This window comes from Aythya marila, assembly GCF_965140915.1.
Source record: "Aythya marila genome assembly, chromosome: 23".
Classification (NCBI taxonomy): domain Eukaryota; kingdom Metazoa; phylum Chordata; class Aves; order Anseriformes; family Anatidae; genus Aythya; species Aythya marila.
In genome coordinates this window covers 2,548,224-2,565,421 of record NC_139064.1, presented here as the reverse complement: position 1 = coordinate 2,565,421, position 17,198 = coordinate 2,548,224, and the positions used below count along the sequence as shown (strand labels likewise).

Here is a 17,198-nt window from a genome sequence, read left to right as displayed (position 1 = left end):
TGACACTTGGTGGCTGCTCTGCTGCTAGTTCGGAGTCCTGCAAGTGAAAAATAGCCTTCTGAAGCCAGCACTAGACTCTCCTTTGGGGTGAAGCTGGCTAAATTTGTACCAATGACACTAGATCTGTTCCGACTGAGCCTAGGAGGGGACCTGGCCATAGGTGTGCTAGAAACAAAATGCTTTTTCCCTTGTATGATATCAAGCTGGAAAAATTCTCCCGGTAGCAGCAGAAGCTACTGGTGGGTTGAAGCAACTGGGAATGAATCTGAACTACGGATCCAGTCTGTAGAGTATATTTATATATATATATTTATAAATCAAACCTCCCCAGCAAACCGTTGAATATGTTCTAAGCTGCTTTCCATGCCCGTGAATTAGTGGGCTACCAAGTCAAAAGAAGAAATTCTCCACCCTCAACACATGGAGCCCAGAGGAAGTGGGAAGCCCAGCGAAGGCACACACATCGACCGGCCCCACAGAAGCCACGAAAACCAAGCACACAACACCACGGGTCTCTTGCACATTTAAAGGCATGTGGCTGAAGGAAGCCTGCTATCTTTGTATCTGCGGACCCAGCGCTACCCAAAAGCTAAAACCTGCCACGATTCCCTGCGCTGTTTTTCCATTACCAGCAAAGCCAGAAATAGTCACCTCCTCCACCCCCAAATGGCTAGAAGCACTACAGATATTACACAGCAGGCTATTTCAGCTCCCCGAGAGAGGCCAGAGCTATTCCTTGCCCCTTTAATAAGCCTGAGAAATCAGGCTTGGTGCAAGGAACAGGGGGGAGGAAAAAGAGCCCAAATTTTTCAAGCTGTATTTGTGCCTCGGGAGGTTTTTCCCCACTCTGTCTCCTTCCCGTTCGTTTTCCCTGGGGACCCCTCTCCCCCAGGCAGCACCGAGTGGCAAGGCAGAGGGGTCTTTGCACAGCTGAGGGCTGGCAGTGTTGTGCCATGATACAGCCTCTCTCCATCCTCTGCTCCAGCACCTCCACTCTTCAGAGATCCTTTTCTCCAGGACACGGCGTGTTGCTGAGAGCCGGGAAGGCCCGGTGCCTCCCTTGCCCCGTGCAGAAGACAGAAGATGTTGTTGTCTCTTTGCCAAGCGGAGGAACCACGAGCCTTTGGGAAAAGCTCCCGAGCAATGACCTAGCCTGAGAAGATGACTAAGCTGAAACAGCTTCAGTGGTTCCTCTTCTCCAGCAGCATCAAGGAGATACCACTGGAGTCAGGCTGGTGGCTCTCCTCCAGGCACAGCCTTTGCCTCGTCACCATTTGCAGTGAATCCTAGCATCTATAAATAAATAGCACAGCATCCACGGCCTTTTGGTAAGGGCTTAGAGAGAAATTAAGTCTCAGAAATTGTGCAGCAGCTCCTCAGGGTAAAGGGAAGACAGGTAGCCAAACAGATCCTTCATAATCTCCCAGCCAGTGTCCTTAGAAGACCGTCACGTGGAGAAAGGAGAAAAGAGCTGAGACAGGAGGGGGCTGGAAGCAGCGAAGCGGAAATGAAGACAAAGAGCTCAGGCTCAGGATCCACTTTGTGCAGTAACAACGTCGGGAAGAAACCCAGATCCTTCTCACGCAGAGATATTCGAGTGGCTGGGTCGGGGAGGATGCATCTCCGCGCAGCTGGTCGCACCCGCGCCCCAGGCTGACCACTTCACACAGGGATAAAGGTCTGGTTGTGCTCCCCACAATCTTTCAGATGGACAGGCTCCAAGGAGGAGGGTTAGACTGGATTTCTCACCCCAGCACCTGGTAATATTTCCCTCAGCTTATCCACAAAGATCTCCTGCCTGTATTTAACTCCTCTTCAAGACCTACCACCCCCGTTACACCTTGGAGCTGCTCCCTGCATAACCCACAGGGGTTTGCTGCCCTGACCCCGTTGCTCTGCCTGCAGCTGGGCAGCGAGCTCCCGGAGAGGAACCCTTCCTTGCAGCAAGCTCAGCTCTTGCTGGGAACACTGTGAATATAAAACAACCACATTTATAAGAACCTCAACCCTAGAGGATTGGGTCTGAAAGAGTACAGGGGGCTGCTCCTCGCTGTTGGATGGGGCTGGCACCCACCTCCTGCTCCCCCATGCAGCATCGCCACCCAACCGAACAGCCGGTACCTCAGTCTCATCCTTGCACTCAAATTCCACCAGAGAAGGGACCGACGAAAAAGCAGACGACCTATTTTTGTTCCTTCGGTAGAGGCATGGGTGTTATTTTAACAGCTAGGAAAAACCCCTCGGAGATTTTATCCCAGCTAGGTGCTAGTCAGGAAGCAACTTCTGACATTTTTAAGGCACTGCAAAGTGCAAGCAAAGGCAACTATTTCTGTCAAAGCCAATGACCATATACATTAACTGACAAGGTTTTTTTTAATGACTAAGCAAATGTAGCCCATACGATGCATGCAAATCAGCAGAGGGTCACTGCAGCTTCTGTAATTGCCTGTCAGTTTACTCCCCAGGGTCTTGGGCAAAGTCCTTGAATGTCTGGGCATGAGAGCTTTGCTCAGAGAGCATCACTAGATAAGCATCTTGAAGGAGAATGGGATCTATTATCTCCCTCTGGCTGCATTTACCAGGAAGCACTGGGGAGAACAAATTCCCACTGTAGATGGGAAATGGAATAGACAGCACTGAAAAATGCAGAAACCACCACCCAGACTGAACGTGCCACATCCCTACAAGACAACCCAAGCTATTTTGTGTGCTGGAACCCTGAAAAGTGCCCAGCACGCCAGGCAGGGCTGTGACAGTATCTCCTAAGCAGTGAAGCACGGGCATTTTCCTTCCTGCTCCCAGCCAAAACAAGAGGTGCCATTCAGCTGGTAGCCAGGGATTCTGCACACCCATTCTTTCCACCCCACAGCCTGTATCTTGTGAGTACCAAGAGGGATGTTCCAGTTTTATTTACCCTTGGAAATAGCCCCCAAAAAGCAATCTTGCTTGCAGGAATGTCCTTGCTGCAGCCTGAGGGCATGAAGCAGTCCCAATGCCAACATCTTTCTGCTTTTGGCAGGTCCTACTCGATTCTGAATACTACATCTTCCCCGTCCCTTCAAGCTTTCAGCGACGGAGCTCTGGAGAGAAGGCCGCAGGAAGACCAAGGGCCTGGGGACACGGGGCCACTCACCATCATCTGCCAGAACGTGCAGGTAGGGACCCACACGCACACACAAATCACACGCTTTTTATGGCAAGCCTCCAGCAACCCTTTTTTTTCCCCAAAAAACTTATCCTCTTGTCTCCTTTCGCTGCCTGCCTTGGAAGTTTCAGCTTACGGTTCTCTACGAGCTTTTGAATGGTGCAAAAAACCACGAGCACAGAAGACATCGCCGTCCCTAAACCTGCTCTTCACAGGGAGAGGCAGGGCCCCATCCTCTGCTTGTTTTAGCAGTTCTCTAACAGCCTAAATACCGACTTCAGAAGAGTTTCCTGTACCTGCATCTGCACTAGGCTTAGAGCAAGGGCTGTCTGGCCCTGAGTGCTGTTAGTGAACCAAACCTCAGAAAAATACTTGCACTTTTACGCAGGTCAAACATCCTGTCATTTCTCTTCCAGCCGCTGAGAATAAGCAGCCAGCCAGGGCCTCAGAAGCGCTGCCTTTTCGTCTGCAGACACGGGGAAAGAATGGATGTCGTTTTTGGGAAGTACTGGTTGTCACAGTGCTTTGATGCCAAAGGTGAGTCAGCTCCTGCGGGTCTCTCAGGCTGCAGGTTTAGGGAAAGGAAAGGGAACGGCAAGTGCCCAGGGCAAAGCCTGGATGGGAGCCGTGGTTTCCTGACCTCAGGTGGTGCTTCGAGTGTTAGAGCACTGGTAGGGCTGTGCCAGGAGCAGAAACAAAAGCCAGGGAGTACGCACTGTGTTTGCTGATATTTAGGAAAGGGCTCAGAAAGCCTTTCAGGGCATAAGTTGGAGATTGCAAGCTGATAATAAGACTGCAAGCAAGTCCTGAAGGCTGAATCTGGCACAAGCCTCAACACGCATACACATGCTTGAATTCTGGACTACAACTACAGACCATAATTTCAGGCTCCATTGGTTTTAGATCTGACTGGAAATCTATCAACAAAGCCTTTTTCTAGTTGAGAAACACCAATTTCTTGTAGCCAACATTCTTGGAAAAAGGGATGATTTTACAACTGCCTTCTTTCCAAATTACATCTGAAGAGCTCTGATGTTTGTGCCTCCCGTAAGAGCATAAAATTAGGGGTTTCATTTGGTGTGGGATGGAAATTATTTTGCTTCTGGTGATTAAAGACCTGTCCTAAAGCTAACTTTAAAGGATAAGTAACATTCTCTGCTGATTTTAACCCGATACATCTGCTTAACTTAATTTTGCCAGCTTCTTGATAGCTCTGCATGGGAAAAAGTGCTCGACAGCCCGTGGCTGTAAATATGCAGATGTTGTGGTGGCAGAGGGTGGAAAGAGGCGTGATGCTCTCTGCCTCTCTTTTATCTAATAATTCCAGCAACTGCTTCTCACCTCTCCCTCGCAGGAAGGTACATGCGTAGTAACCTGAATATGCCTCACAGCTTACCTCAAAGAAGCGGCGGTTTCAGGGATTATGAAAAAGACGCGCCCATCACCGTGCTGGGCTGCATGCAGGCAAGGCTTGTTGGTAAGTTGTCCCCAGCCGACGGGAGTTTGCCCAGGAAGCTTTGCCCTCTTCCTCCCACACACCCCGCCGAAGAAAGAGAAAGTGCAAGGCGGAAAAAATGAATCAGGAGCCCCAAACTAACGGGATTGAGGTGTTTCAAGAACACCCGCAAAGTCCCTTCAACTCCCCTGGCAAGTCCCCTCTTTCAAAGAAAACCTTGTCTGATTCAGCTGCTGCAGCTGAAGAGAAGACAAAGCAGGAGATCTGGGCCATGCTATCAAATCACGGCCACGGTGTTTGTTACTGCCCTGTACACGGGCTGCACTGGAAATGCTGCTACTGCTGATGCCACTGTTAAAAGCAGCTCTGAACAAGAGGGTCACCCCGTGCAGAATATCTTTCCTTGATTGTGACAATCTGAATTTTGATCTGTCGTTTGCTAAGCCAATATACTTTTAGCAGCCTCTCTGGCTTCAGGTAGATATGGCAAAAACACAGTCCAAATTATTTCCTTTGTGTCCCCGATTCCCCATCCTTGTCCCCGGCTCCTGAGCCTGTTGGTTTGTGTATAGAGAGAAAATTATTCAGTAGTGAAGGAGCAGATATTGAGCACTGGGATTAAAGAAACCCCTCAAAGGATGTGAGCTTCAGCGAGCAGCACTTAGCATCTTCCCAAATTCAAATCCTTCGCGTTGGTCACACTCAAACTAGGGCAGCTAAAACTCCCCTTGCTCTTTAAACAAAAATAAATCACCGCACAGCGCTGCAGGACGATCACTCCCCGGGCCGTGTGGCTTCAGGGCTGGCAGCGTGCACGGAACAGAAGGCGAATCTGGGAGCCATCACAGCACACGTTGCTGCTATTGTTACACGGGGCCAAGCACGCGGCCGTGTACGTGACCCGGGCACCACCAGCCATCTGCAAGCACCCGCTGCCACTGCAGCACCGTGGACTTGACCTTGATGGCTGCTGGAAGCGTAATTCCTCCTCCGACCAAAGCAAATGAGCAGCATCCCCGTGCCAGGAGGCTGCTGCACGCGCCGCTCTTTCTAAATTGCCCCACTTCTCTCAAGAGATTTCGAGCTCCTTCTGACGTGGTTAGAGCCATCGTTAAACACGTGGAGTCGAGGTTAATAACCCCTTCTCACTCCCACCTTTGTGCCCTGCCTCTTCAAACAGAACAAAAACATAACTCACTGCAAGTCCGTGCAATGCTCAGCAGTCCCGTTCTCATTTGGCTCCCTTAGGCTTTGCAAGAATATTAATAACCCTACTAGTGGAGTTGATTCTTATCTCATTTGCAGTGATCTTCCACCTGTGTAATGAAACGGTAATTTATACCAGCAAAGAATCGAGCCAATTGAATTAAGTTGGGTCTGAATTAAGTCGAATCATTCTGATTTACGACTTAGAGATGAAACTAAATGAAATTCAAGCTCGCTACTATTTTTCTCAGCGCACTGTTTGCTTTTTGGCTAAATGTAAGGGGACAAACTGAGCAAAAGCTGCTGCGCTTTCTCTTTATACTGGTTAAGCAATAAAATACCATGGGTACACTCACTTCCTAAAACATGAGCAGTGCAGCTGGGAAGCTTCTTTAGCTCCTTGCAGGGTGGCAGATACCTGCACCCTGCTGTTACGGTGCCATTTGTCTGTTTTTATTCATGGGTGTTAAAACTTGCTTGCAGGTGAAGCCTTGCTAGAAACTAATACCATTGTAGACTACATCTACAGCTCCCCGTCCCTCCGGTGTGTGCAGACAGCACACAACATCTTGAAAGGTAAGGACCCATCAAGCAGGAAAGGCTGCATTCTTCTCACTTTCTGGGAAAAGCCACTGCCAACCAGATAAAAGGCAACCTGGCACGGGGAACAGAGCAAATGGTAATTCGGGGGGAGGATTATTTCCATGGGAGTGTACTTCACCCGTCTGCAAGGAGCCCTTTTCTTATTGCGTGGTGTGCCAGGCGTGTAGGGAAGTGGTGTGCTTGAAGTGGTTTGATGGCCCCATCGCCAGCTGTGGGTCCAGGTTGGGATTTGTGTCCCCTGCAGAAACCAGGGGTGTGCAGGGGCCACGTCCAGCTCCGCGCTCCTGCAGCTGCTCGGTGCTGCGTGAGTAGGAGTAATGCACTGCACAAACTGGGAAGGGAAATGGTGGTGGGGCATCAGCTCTCCTGGCATTGAGGCAGTTGTAAAAAAAGGCTCCAAAATGCAGTCACACCTAGGTTACTGCGTGGAAGTTGCAGCCCAGAGGTTTACACGCCTTTGTGCATCGTATGCCAAGTGCATAGATCAACTGCTTCCTCTTTCCACAGCTACTGTAAACAAACTACTTAGCAAGAAAAGATAATTTATAACCAAACTTAAGTATTAAAGCTGCCAAGTCTCACTGCCTTCCTCCCCAGATGCTGTCACTGTCTCTTCTCTCCCTCCTCCAGGTATGCAACAAGAGAACAACCTGAAAATCCGAATAGAGCCGGGCTTGTTTGAATGGACCAAGTGGGTCTCTGGGAACACACTACCTGCTTGGATACCCCCTGTGGACTTAGCTGCAGCTACTCTAAGCGTTGATACAACCTACAGGTAGCAGAAAGGGGGGTGAGGGGGTGGTGGATTGCTTTGGGGATTTGTTTATCCCTTGTATCCACTGTGGATACGTGGATACATATCCATTTATCCATGGATATTTGGGATTTGGTTTTAAAGAGTAACATTCTGCTGAATTTGTAAATTTAAGCAGTGCCTGGAAGAGCTGCTGGAGCTCCCAGAATGAACTTAAAGCAGGCTGGAGGCTGCTGTGTTAAGCACAACCTGAGGATGCCTTATTATAAACCAAATTCCCCAGGGCACTGGCAAGGTGCAGCTTATTGCTGATGATGGGGGCTCTCGTTCCAGCCCTCCTTCCTTCCTGTGCACCTTTCACATGCCCAGGAAATCCTCAAAGTTTGTTGGTTTGTTTTTTTTTAGCCCTTTTCCTAACACTTAGGAGTTTGATGAACCCGGGTAAGGCTGTGCTGTCTTGATCTGGAGTCTGGAGGAAACAGCAGAACTAGTTTTGCTGACTCAGTTCACTGACCATCGTGTTTATGGGCTGAAATCACATCATGGGTTCCGTAACGCCTGCCCTGCCCTTCCCCAGGGGAAAAAGCTTGTCTGTTTGTCCGTCCTGATTAGCCTGGTGAGGGATCTTAGCTGGAAATTTTGCAACATCCTGGGGAGCATGTTGACATCTGCCGGGAATGCAGGGTCTCCTGAATCATCAGAATTCAGAGATTTGATATCAAGGAGGTGAACACAAAAGATTCACCACTCCTCAGCAATTATTTCTACTTTCTGGTTAAAAAACCATTTGAATGGTGAATGGGTAAAGACCACCAATCTCTCCTCGGGGAAATATATAGATTATTTGCTCAGCTCCAGCAGTGTGGAGGTGACCTGCCTGGTGCTCAGCAGCTCTGCTGCTCAGCCCTGTGGCTGCCGGATCAGTCCCGGTGCCTGGTGAGGTGCCACATCCCCAGCTCGCTCTGCCATGCTGCCCTCAGCCCAGCACACACATTTTACATTTTTTACCGTAAACCGCACCGAAAAAGGCTAAATAAAACCCAGCAGAAATTGCCATGTGGTAAAGGACAGACAGGATGATCTATTCGGGCTTCCTACTCTCAAATTTATGATTCACTTATGCAAGCCAGGCTTGAAGAGCTCCCAAAAAAAAAAAGAAACTCCCCAAAGGTCGCACGCTTCCAGTCCTCCACCACCAAAATATCTGTGTCGCTACGACTTCTCGCAGACACCAGCCCTTTCTATTTTGGCACGAGTCTGATCACAGGCTGAGCAGTCTCGGGTGAAAACAAAACCTTTACAGCGTACACACACGGGACTTCCACCGAAATGGGCTTGGTGACAAACATTTTGTGTGTCAGCTTTTGTGGTTTGTGATATCACCAGAACCGCTGGTGTTTCCCGTAGTCCCAGCACACCCGGCTGTTTAAGAACATTCAAGTGAAGCAAGCAGCTGAAACGTTAAAAAAAAAACTGATTTTTTTCATGCCTAATTATACCGTGAAGCCACTTGAGTTACATCCCTCTGGTCTGCAGCTGAAATTCCAGCACAAGGGTATCTCAGCAGAGGTCCTCGCGCTGTGTTTGGCCCTGAAAGGCTCTCACGTGGCTCAGGCTCAGCACAGCAGCTGGACCAGGAGCGTGGCTGCTCCACAAAGGAATATTCTCAGCATAAGGAAAGAGCCTGCTCGTGTGTGGTCAGCTGCTTAGGTAGGGGATTAGGAGACATCCTCCAGGTGCTCTCTCCTCCTGTCACACGGGTGATACCTGTGCACATCTCAGGTCACTGAACGGAGGGTAAAGATGTGTCTTTTCCCTGCACCATGGCATGAAAATACAGCTTTCTGCTTCCTATCCTGCGCTGCTCTGCACACATCAACCTGCTTCAGCTGGAACAACTGGCTGGAGCCCCATCGGGCAATTCACTTAAACACCCTGGCCCAGGAGGAGGTCGGCTAATTCCAGGCATTTCCCAGCAATGCAGCTTTACAGACAGCCAAAGCAGCAGCTTGCCCCTGCCCTTCAGCATCAAAGCACACGAGTACCAAGGAGAGGCAGCATCTGCCTGCTCCAGGCACTGTGGCTCTCCTGAAGCAGCCACGGGTGTTGCTGCCCACCCTCCGATCAGGCTGCAAGCCCTGGCAGCACCATACATTTTGTTCTCCTGCCCTTCACTCCCTTTATTTGGGTGGATGAACCCTGAAATCTATTGATCTAGTGTGTAAATGCAAAGTGCTATTGCCATGGCTGCATGGCATTGCCAAAGTAACACGTTTGGAATCAGCACATTACAGACTGCCTCCTCTGACTTGTCCACAGGAGAGGAAGCATTTTCTTAATTTCCCCGCTAATCAAAAATATCTTACTGGAAAACAGGGAAACATCTCGGTCTGGAGGTTTAAAAAGCCTCATAGTGGTCCTGACACTGAGCTCTGGGGACCTGGGAAATTAGAAGAGCTAAATACAGACGTACGCTCAGAGGAATCATCACTCGCACTTACAACTTTAGCTCTTCTCCTAATTTACCATTCTTGTTTTTCTGCTCGCAGACCTCATATTCCCGTCAGCAAGTTGGTGGTTTCTGAATCTTATGATACGTACATAAGTAGAAGCTACCAAGTAACAAAAGAAATCATCAGTGAATGTAAAGGCAAAGGTAAGTGCTCCAGAGGGGATGAGAACGAGACAGGCTCCCCGGGATGTGAACGCTGATATTCCTCACCAGTCCTTCCCTCTTCAGGGAGGTGAAACCCCATAACCAAATCTCCCATCCCCTCTCCCAGAGGGGTTGGAAACGCCAGGTGAAACTGTGTGTGGCAGAGCTGAGTTTAGATAAGCTCAGCCTACAGGAAAGCTCCTTCAGCTTCAGTAGCAGAAGTATTTTTCAGACACCAAGACAATGCAGACAGTCTTCTTCCAGGGAATAAATAAGCTATTGGCACCCTGCTGTCTGTTACCAGCATCAGATGGGGCATCTGCCACCCCCTATCTGTGCTATTCTTCTGTAATATATAACCCATGAAGACTGCAGAACGTTTCTCCAAATGCAACAGTGGAATAAAAAAATCTCTAGCTCCTATTTTGCATTCACAGCATGGGAACAGGATGTTCCAAAATTCTGGGGATCTCATTAATTTCATCTCGCTGATCCGTTTCCAAATTCTAAACCTTTCATTTTAATAGTTTGCACACAAGCCTTGATAGCACTCTGCAACATCGGGCGTAAAGGATCTTGGAAATGGAAATCTAAAGCAAATGGGGTGAAAAAGCAGCAACTGAGATTAAAGTGCTTGTCTTAATCAGAACTAATTTTTAAATAGAAGAAAAGTGCTTTTTGACAGGACAGGTGGAGTCTCACTGCAATTCCTGTTTTCCTCAGAAAGCCATTTTAAAAATCAGTAGCACAGAGCTTATCCTGAAAATTGAGAAATGCTCTAAACAAGTCATTAAACCATGCCTTTTCCCACATTCACATAATTTAATGAGCTTTTACATAACGAACTGAACCTGTTTGGAAATTTTTTAAATGGTCAGCTGCATCTCGGGCACCCGTCCCTAAAGCTGGCTTCCTCTCCCACCTCAGCACGCTTTTCTCGCTGTATTTCAGGGAATAACATCCTGATAGTGGCACATGCGTCCTCCCTGGAGGCCTGTACCTGCCAGCTCCAAGGGCTCTCGCCGCAGAACTCCAAGGACTTTGTACAGATGGTCCGAAAGGTAATTACCAGCGAGGGGTAAAGCTCACTGGCTTTAAAAAGAGAGAAAGCAGCCTGCAATCTGCTTAACCAGGCAGAGGACGCTTTGTTCCTCTCGGCTGATCGTTCAGCCTGTTACTGGGTTTCACTCACTTCAGAAGTCACGAGAGGAAAGCAGATCAGTTAAAGGGGCTTAACTTGACGTGTCGCTTCTGTAACAGATAGCGGGGGATCCGATGCTCACCTACAGCTGGCACCTGGTGCCACTGCTATAATCCCATAGGTACCGGGCTGTACAGAACACCCCGAGTGCCATCCAGTACTAAAAGCACCCCAACCAGGGCACTTCTCCTTCCTACAGCCCTTCCCTTTCTCGTTCCGCTCCAAACAGCTGATAGCAGGCAGGAAAAAAGCCTGAAAATGATAATGGGGTCTCCTGCCTTCATTCCTTTCCTCCAGCCCTGCAAAAGGAGATGGCTTTGGCACCTGCCAGCCTTGTGGACACTCTGGGATATTCACAGCTGATCTGAGCACCCCCAAAAACAATCTCATCCATATTTCCCCTTCATACCTGCACTGGCCTTTGGGGTTTGAGTCCACGCCAGCCAACATAACACCTTTGGGTTGAACTGAACGTGTTTAAGCTACCTTACAAAACCATTACCCATCTCCCCCAGTGTTTTACGTGTACAATTCTGCATGAAATCTGGCTGTCACGCCAGAATCCTACAGTCATCTCCTGCAAACGGGCTTTGGGGAGAGGGAGAGAGAGACAAGAGCCTCTCTTTAGGAGCACAAGAGCTCCATGTGCAGCTCAATCCCTGCTTATTGCCTTTATTTCCTTCTCTCTCCACACAGATTCCCTACTTGGGGTTTTGTTCATGCGAAGAACTAGGGGATACAGGTGTTTGGCAGCTTACAGACCCCCCCATCCTCCCTCTCACACATGGACCAACTGGAGGCTTTAACTGGAGAGAAACCTTACTACAGGAATAGGAAAACCCACGGCCTTTCTAAGCGTCCGAGAATGTCTCTTCGTTCTTGTGTTTATTGACAGTGGAGTAGTCCTACCATGTTACGTGGATCACACAAACAGCTCGTCTAGCATATCTCTTACACGGCCAGAGTCACGCAAAAATGCTCATATACAACTAGGCAAATGCAAAAGGGACTGATTTGGAGGAAAAAATATTAAAATATAGATTGAACCTCTTGCACTGCAGGGAATCTCTGTTCAGTGAGTTGCTCGGGTAAGTTTTCCCACCTTGAATGGAGCTCTGTTAACACCAGTACCATGTACTGCCTTCTGCACCCTGCTAGTAACAACTAGCACCGTGTGAAAGGCGAGCATTCAGGATGTGTTTGGGTTTTTTTTCGTTGCTATTTTTTGCAAAGCATTAGCAGGCTTGCTCAGGACCACGTGTTGACACCCTCCTCGCTCACAACCCCCAAGTTCTCAGCACCGTTCACAAAGCCTATCACCACCAGCTGGAAATGAGAGGTCAGCGTTGCCTCTGCAGGCAGCATCAGATTGTTCCTCTCCTCTATCTCAGCCCTGGGTTAGGCTCGTGCATACTGTGGATGCAAAGATTGACACTGATCTGCAGCAGAAGAAAGATCTGAATTTCACATCACTTACAGATGAAGCTTGCACATCAAAAGCCAGCACCGTTGTGAACAACGACTGGGAGCTGTTGCTCTTAAGCAGAGATGAAATAAGCCTGTTCCAATCAAACCTGGAGGATGTAGAAAGGCTGTTTTGTTTTTTATTCCCCTTTTTATTTAAATTATTGAAATCCACTCTTGTGCACAGAGCCAGCCTAAAGTGTCTGTGTCATTTATATCCCCTGAAAAGGGGCTTTGCCTTTTCTACCGGGTTCTTGTGCTGGTCATTTACACAGCGGTGGTTTTCTGCTCCTCCTGAGGTTTTCTGTCAGCCCTGATAAGGTTCTGCAGCAGGCAGCTTTCTTAAGTGGGTAATGCTAAAGTCAAAAAGGCGGCACTGAAATTTGGCCTTGACTGCAAGCTTGCCTTCCTTTCATTAACTCCTAAGTGCCATCTGTCGTAAAGACAAAGCAGAGCTGAAAAAACAGTACACTGAAATTTAGGAGCAGCATGCTTTGTCCTATTAAGATGCTATTTATCCAGTTTCTTTATCCAGGTTTCTTTTAGCCAATATTACCTTAAGTCTTCTGTCCTGAATCAAAAATTTCCTGCGGACGTTTGTATGGCTAACTTTGAGAAGGTACTCAAAATTGTGTGTAAATAGGGTAAAAAAGGATTTGGGCATACTCCTTTCTTGGTTTGGAGCATAATTCTGAATATTCCCAAAATAACATCAAAGGCAGTTCAGAAAAGATTCTGGCATCCTAGAGTTCCCCTCTTCTGTCCATGTTTCCTCCTGCAGCAAGCATTAGTATCCTTATTTAAAGTGTTTGTATGGCACAGGGGTTTATACCAGCCAGCTTTAGCAAAAGCATATTAGTCATAGACAGATTAAAGTTTGTTTTTGGCTGGCTTTAACAAGTCAATCTTGGGCTTGCCAGGGCAAGTATAGAAAACACTGTACAGATTTTGAGTCAGGAGAGAGCTCATCCTGTGCAATATGGTCACGATCCATGCCAGTAGTCCGTTATTTATACATTTATGACTACGTGATGCTCAGTAGGCCACTCATAAGTGCATTATGATTCCAGGGATGTATCCTAAAAAGTCAGGGAGATAACTTATGAGATGACAGAAGGAAACTGCTCCGGTGCAGTTACGCTGCTGTCACTTTAGTTCTTAAACTATAATTTAAACTATTCTTGGCTGTGTACAGGCATTGTGAAGAGCACTTCTGGCTTGTTTTCCTCCTTGCTTACTCACTGCACATTTGCAAAGAGTTTCTTTAAAATTAAATAGGTGACAATCACACAAAAACTGATTTGGTTACTGATACATGTGTGATTATCCAGGTGGGCTTTTGTTTCATGCTATGGGTGAGGAAGATGTGAGTAGGGATGCCAAATATCACCTATACAAAACAGCGGAGGCTACTTAGGTCCTATTGCAGATAAACCACATTACAAAGAACTTATTTTGACAGAAGCATGAAACAGAGAGGGAACAAAAGCTGAATGCACAATTTGAGTATTGTACTAGCTGATCTTTGCGTATAGTGAGTAATACAGAAAAAAGTACTCTGTTTTAGAAGGTAGAATGTGTTAAAATACTCTCTTCTTAAAAATATATATTTTTGGATGCTTGGGAAAGTATTTTGACAATTGTAGTCTTACCTGTCATTAGATTTTTCAGGTGTCAAAAGTCTCAGAAAGAAAATTTTATTTTCTTCCAGCATTTGGATTTCTCCTAGGTGTTTTGTGTTAAGTGTTCTCATGTTGCTAGGGCTTACTGGGGGGGGAAAGTAAGAAATATGTTCCTTTTCAATTTTTAATTAAGATGTTAAGAATACAAAACAGTTGCTGCTTCACTTCCACTCCACTGCTGCTCATTAATGTATATTTAACATCGCTTCAGGGTTTTGTCCCAGAAAAATGTTAGGCTTGATCTGCCTGAAGTGGGTGCAAGTCTTCTTACCGTAACTGTGAGCTGCTTCGGATCCTAAGAGTTCAGCTAGGGCGTAGAAGGCAAACAGCAATTCCTAGATTTGTCCTCTTTTACCAATTAAGGAATAAAGCTGAAAACCTGCCAAGAATAAACTGTTCTTCCAGTATTTCCATAAACTGTAACTTAAAAGGTTGGACTAGAAAAAGACGTGGATCAAACTCTAGCACAGCAATTGCTGATGGGATGGCACTCAGCAGCCAGAGGGGCAGAACTGGCACATTTTACCAAGCTCAGATTTGACCAAGTCTTTGCAAAGGGCCTGTACCCCTGGACTTGATATCTCCCTGTGCTGAAGTAGCTGGGGGGAGACCGCAGCTCGTCCCACCCCGTTGACTCGAACTCTGCTGTGGATAACTTTCTAGCTTACTACAGATCCCAGGTCTAAAGTTTCATGAACTTACCTTACATTTTGTGCAGTGGTAGCTACAGCTAAATGCTTGAATAGTCTGAGCACAGGGCCAGGTTCTCAGCAAGTGTAAATTGACCCTGTATACTCAAATCAGAGCTTTGCCTCTTTACATAAACTGAGGATGCAGGTCATAACCTCAGGGGGGGAAAAAAAAAATATTTCCCTTTTCACTCAGTCTGAACAGCGTCAGAAAGAATAGGCAGCTGATGTTAAGAGCCTCCTTTCTTCCTGTTGTTAGCTTCTAGTATCAATGTTACTCTGAAAATGATGATTTACATCACCAGACAAGCGGTTGTTTAAATAATTCTGCAGGAATTGTTCTTCGTGAAGGCAATGAGAGGGAATTCTGCAAAACAAAGAGGCTACAAGAGATGCTAGAACGCTACTGCCCAGTGTAGTATTTTGTATCCACAGCCTTGAGTCCCTGGGGTAACAATATCTTAAGGACTTTGGCGTTGTAACCATTCCCTGTGTGCTCACCACAGCTCTTGGGGAGAAGGGGTCAGAGGACGGGGAAGGGGCTGCCTGGGACACTGTGACACACTCAGCCTTCCCACTTAGCTGCTGAACTGGGAACAAGGGGTTGGAGACTTCTCCCTCTGGGTCCTCAAGAATGCCTGACCCGGAGCCCAGGGACACAAACAGGAAGATTTCTCCTAATTTCCCCAGGCTTGGGATGAAGCCCCACAAAGCCTGGTCCTACCACAGGCTCCCACCCCTCACCTGCCTTTGTCTTCACAAGGAATACAGGGGAGTCCTACATCAATTTGGGGTTGAGCCCTCCCAGTCCTGATCTGAGCAATGCATAAGAGTGGGGTGAGAGTCTGATTATATTCATGCTCATTTCAAAAAGAGCAATGCTAAATAGCTGAGTTAGGCCATAATTAGATAAATCTCATTAAAACCCAGAGCTGGAAATTTGTTTGCAATGCTTCACAACTTAAAGTGCGTTGAAATTCCATAAGAAACCTACTGTTTAGAAAGGAAAGTTTAATAGTTAAACCACAGAAGTGCTTAAATATAGGGGAAATTATTTGAACTTCAAAAATAGATGTGCAGAGATGGTGGGAGCAAACATGCTTAAAACGGTGAATGAATTAAAAAACTAAGTGTGATTGGTTGCATCACTAAATTGTTATCTCGTTCTCACCACTTCCTCAAAAATTCATTCCCTGGGGAATATCCAGGAACCATACACACAACATCACAAAATACACAGCCAGTTCCTTTCTATTTCTTCCTATTGAAATGTATTTTCTGAAGTTTCTCTCTGTGGACAGTTCTTAAAACTTGATGTTATCAGTGCATACTTTTTTTTTTTCCATTTTAAACCTATTGTATCATTCTGTTTATTATGTTTTTTTAGTGTGAGCAGATTGTATTTATTTGAGAAAAATGTTTGCTGTTAAAAAAAACAATAATTGTATTGCCAAAAATAGCTGTAATTACCTGTGACATCTGTATTTTTTTTTTATTTTGAGGGGTTGGTTGTTTTTAATCTCACCTTCAAGTGCTAACAACTGTTAAAACAACCATTGCGTTTTAATTTGCTTATTACATTAAATGGATTTCTCTGAAGTCAGACAAAAATGCCTCATAGATGATTTAATAAAGATGTCATGCTCCCACGCCTGGCCCTTCCTATTTAAGTTTTCCTCTTTGTTTTGGACTTTGCTGGGGTGAAGAATGAAGGAGAAGGGAACTCGAGTTATTTTCCTCCCTTCACTAAAGGTGAAGTTCATCGATTTGACAGCAGATGGCACAAAACCCCCTCAAGTCTCGGTTTCCTCCTGCAGCACAGGGACAGGGTTTTTCCTCTGGGTTGGAGGCAGACGGCTTCAGTGTCATCCCTCCTGCTTCATGGCTTTTCCCCAAAAGTTATTTCACTGTCAGGTTCGTGGCACTGGGAGCACACCTTTTAAACAAAAGAATTATCTACCTTCATAATACACATCTTCTTCCTTGATTACTGGATTAAAAAAAATCCAGATTTTTTTAATCAACTACTGAGACTCTTTCCTTTCAAACCAGCTAATTACATTACATTTTATGGCCTACAGCTGTTTTCTGGTAAAACTGATTATATCATGATTAACATAAAAGCCATACATTTTATCAAGCATAGACTAATGGAGTGACACTTCCACGCACCTGAAAATTCAATGGAAATAGGTTCTAATGAATTAAAGATGGAAAGCAGAATGTGTTTATAATTAACCATTTTGTCCAGTTCACTCAAACTCATGTCCTGCAAATGCATACTGGTTTAAACCATATTTCCTATCTTATTAAAGATAAAGGGAATTAGTCTTTTGCACTCA

At 46.5% G+C, this 17,198-nt stretch overlaps 1 protein-coding gene across 2 annotated transcripts in view; it reads left to right on the top strand.

The window, feature by feature from the left end:
• The window catches only part of UBASH3B (ubiquitin associated and SH3 domain containing B), a 65,264-nt gene extending 48,789 nt beyond the window's left edge, over window positions 1-16,475 (top strand). For both annotated transcript variants that reach the window (XM_082778093.1, XM_082778094.1), the window contains exons 7-14: window positions 3,020-3,155; window positions 3,562-3,682; window positions 4,500-4,622; window positions 6,291-6,383; window positions 7,041-7,185; window positions 9,714-9,820; window positions 10,772-10,881; window positions 11,718-16,475. In XM_082778093.1, the coding sequence (XP_082634219.1) occupies window positions 3,020-3,155; window positions 3,562-3,682; window positions 4,500-4,622; window positions 6,291-6,383; window positions 7,041-7,185; window positions 9,714-9,820; window positions 10,772-10,881; window positions 11,718-11,855 (973 nt within the window). In that variant the 3' untranslated portion in view covers window positions 11,856-16,475. The remainder of the gene's footprint in view (window positions 1-3,019; window positions 3,156-3,561; window positions 3,683-4,499; window positions 4,623-6,290; window positions 6,384-7,040; window positions 7,186-9,713; window positions 9,821-10,771; window positions 10,882-11,717) is intronic.
• Window positions 16,476-17,198: the final 723 nt, after the last annotated feature.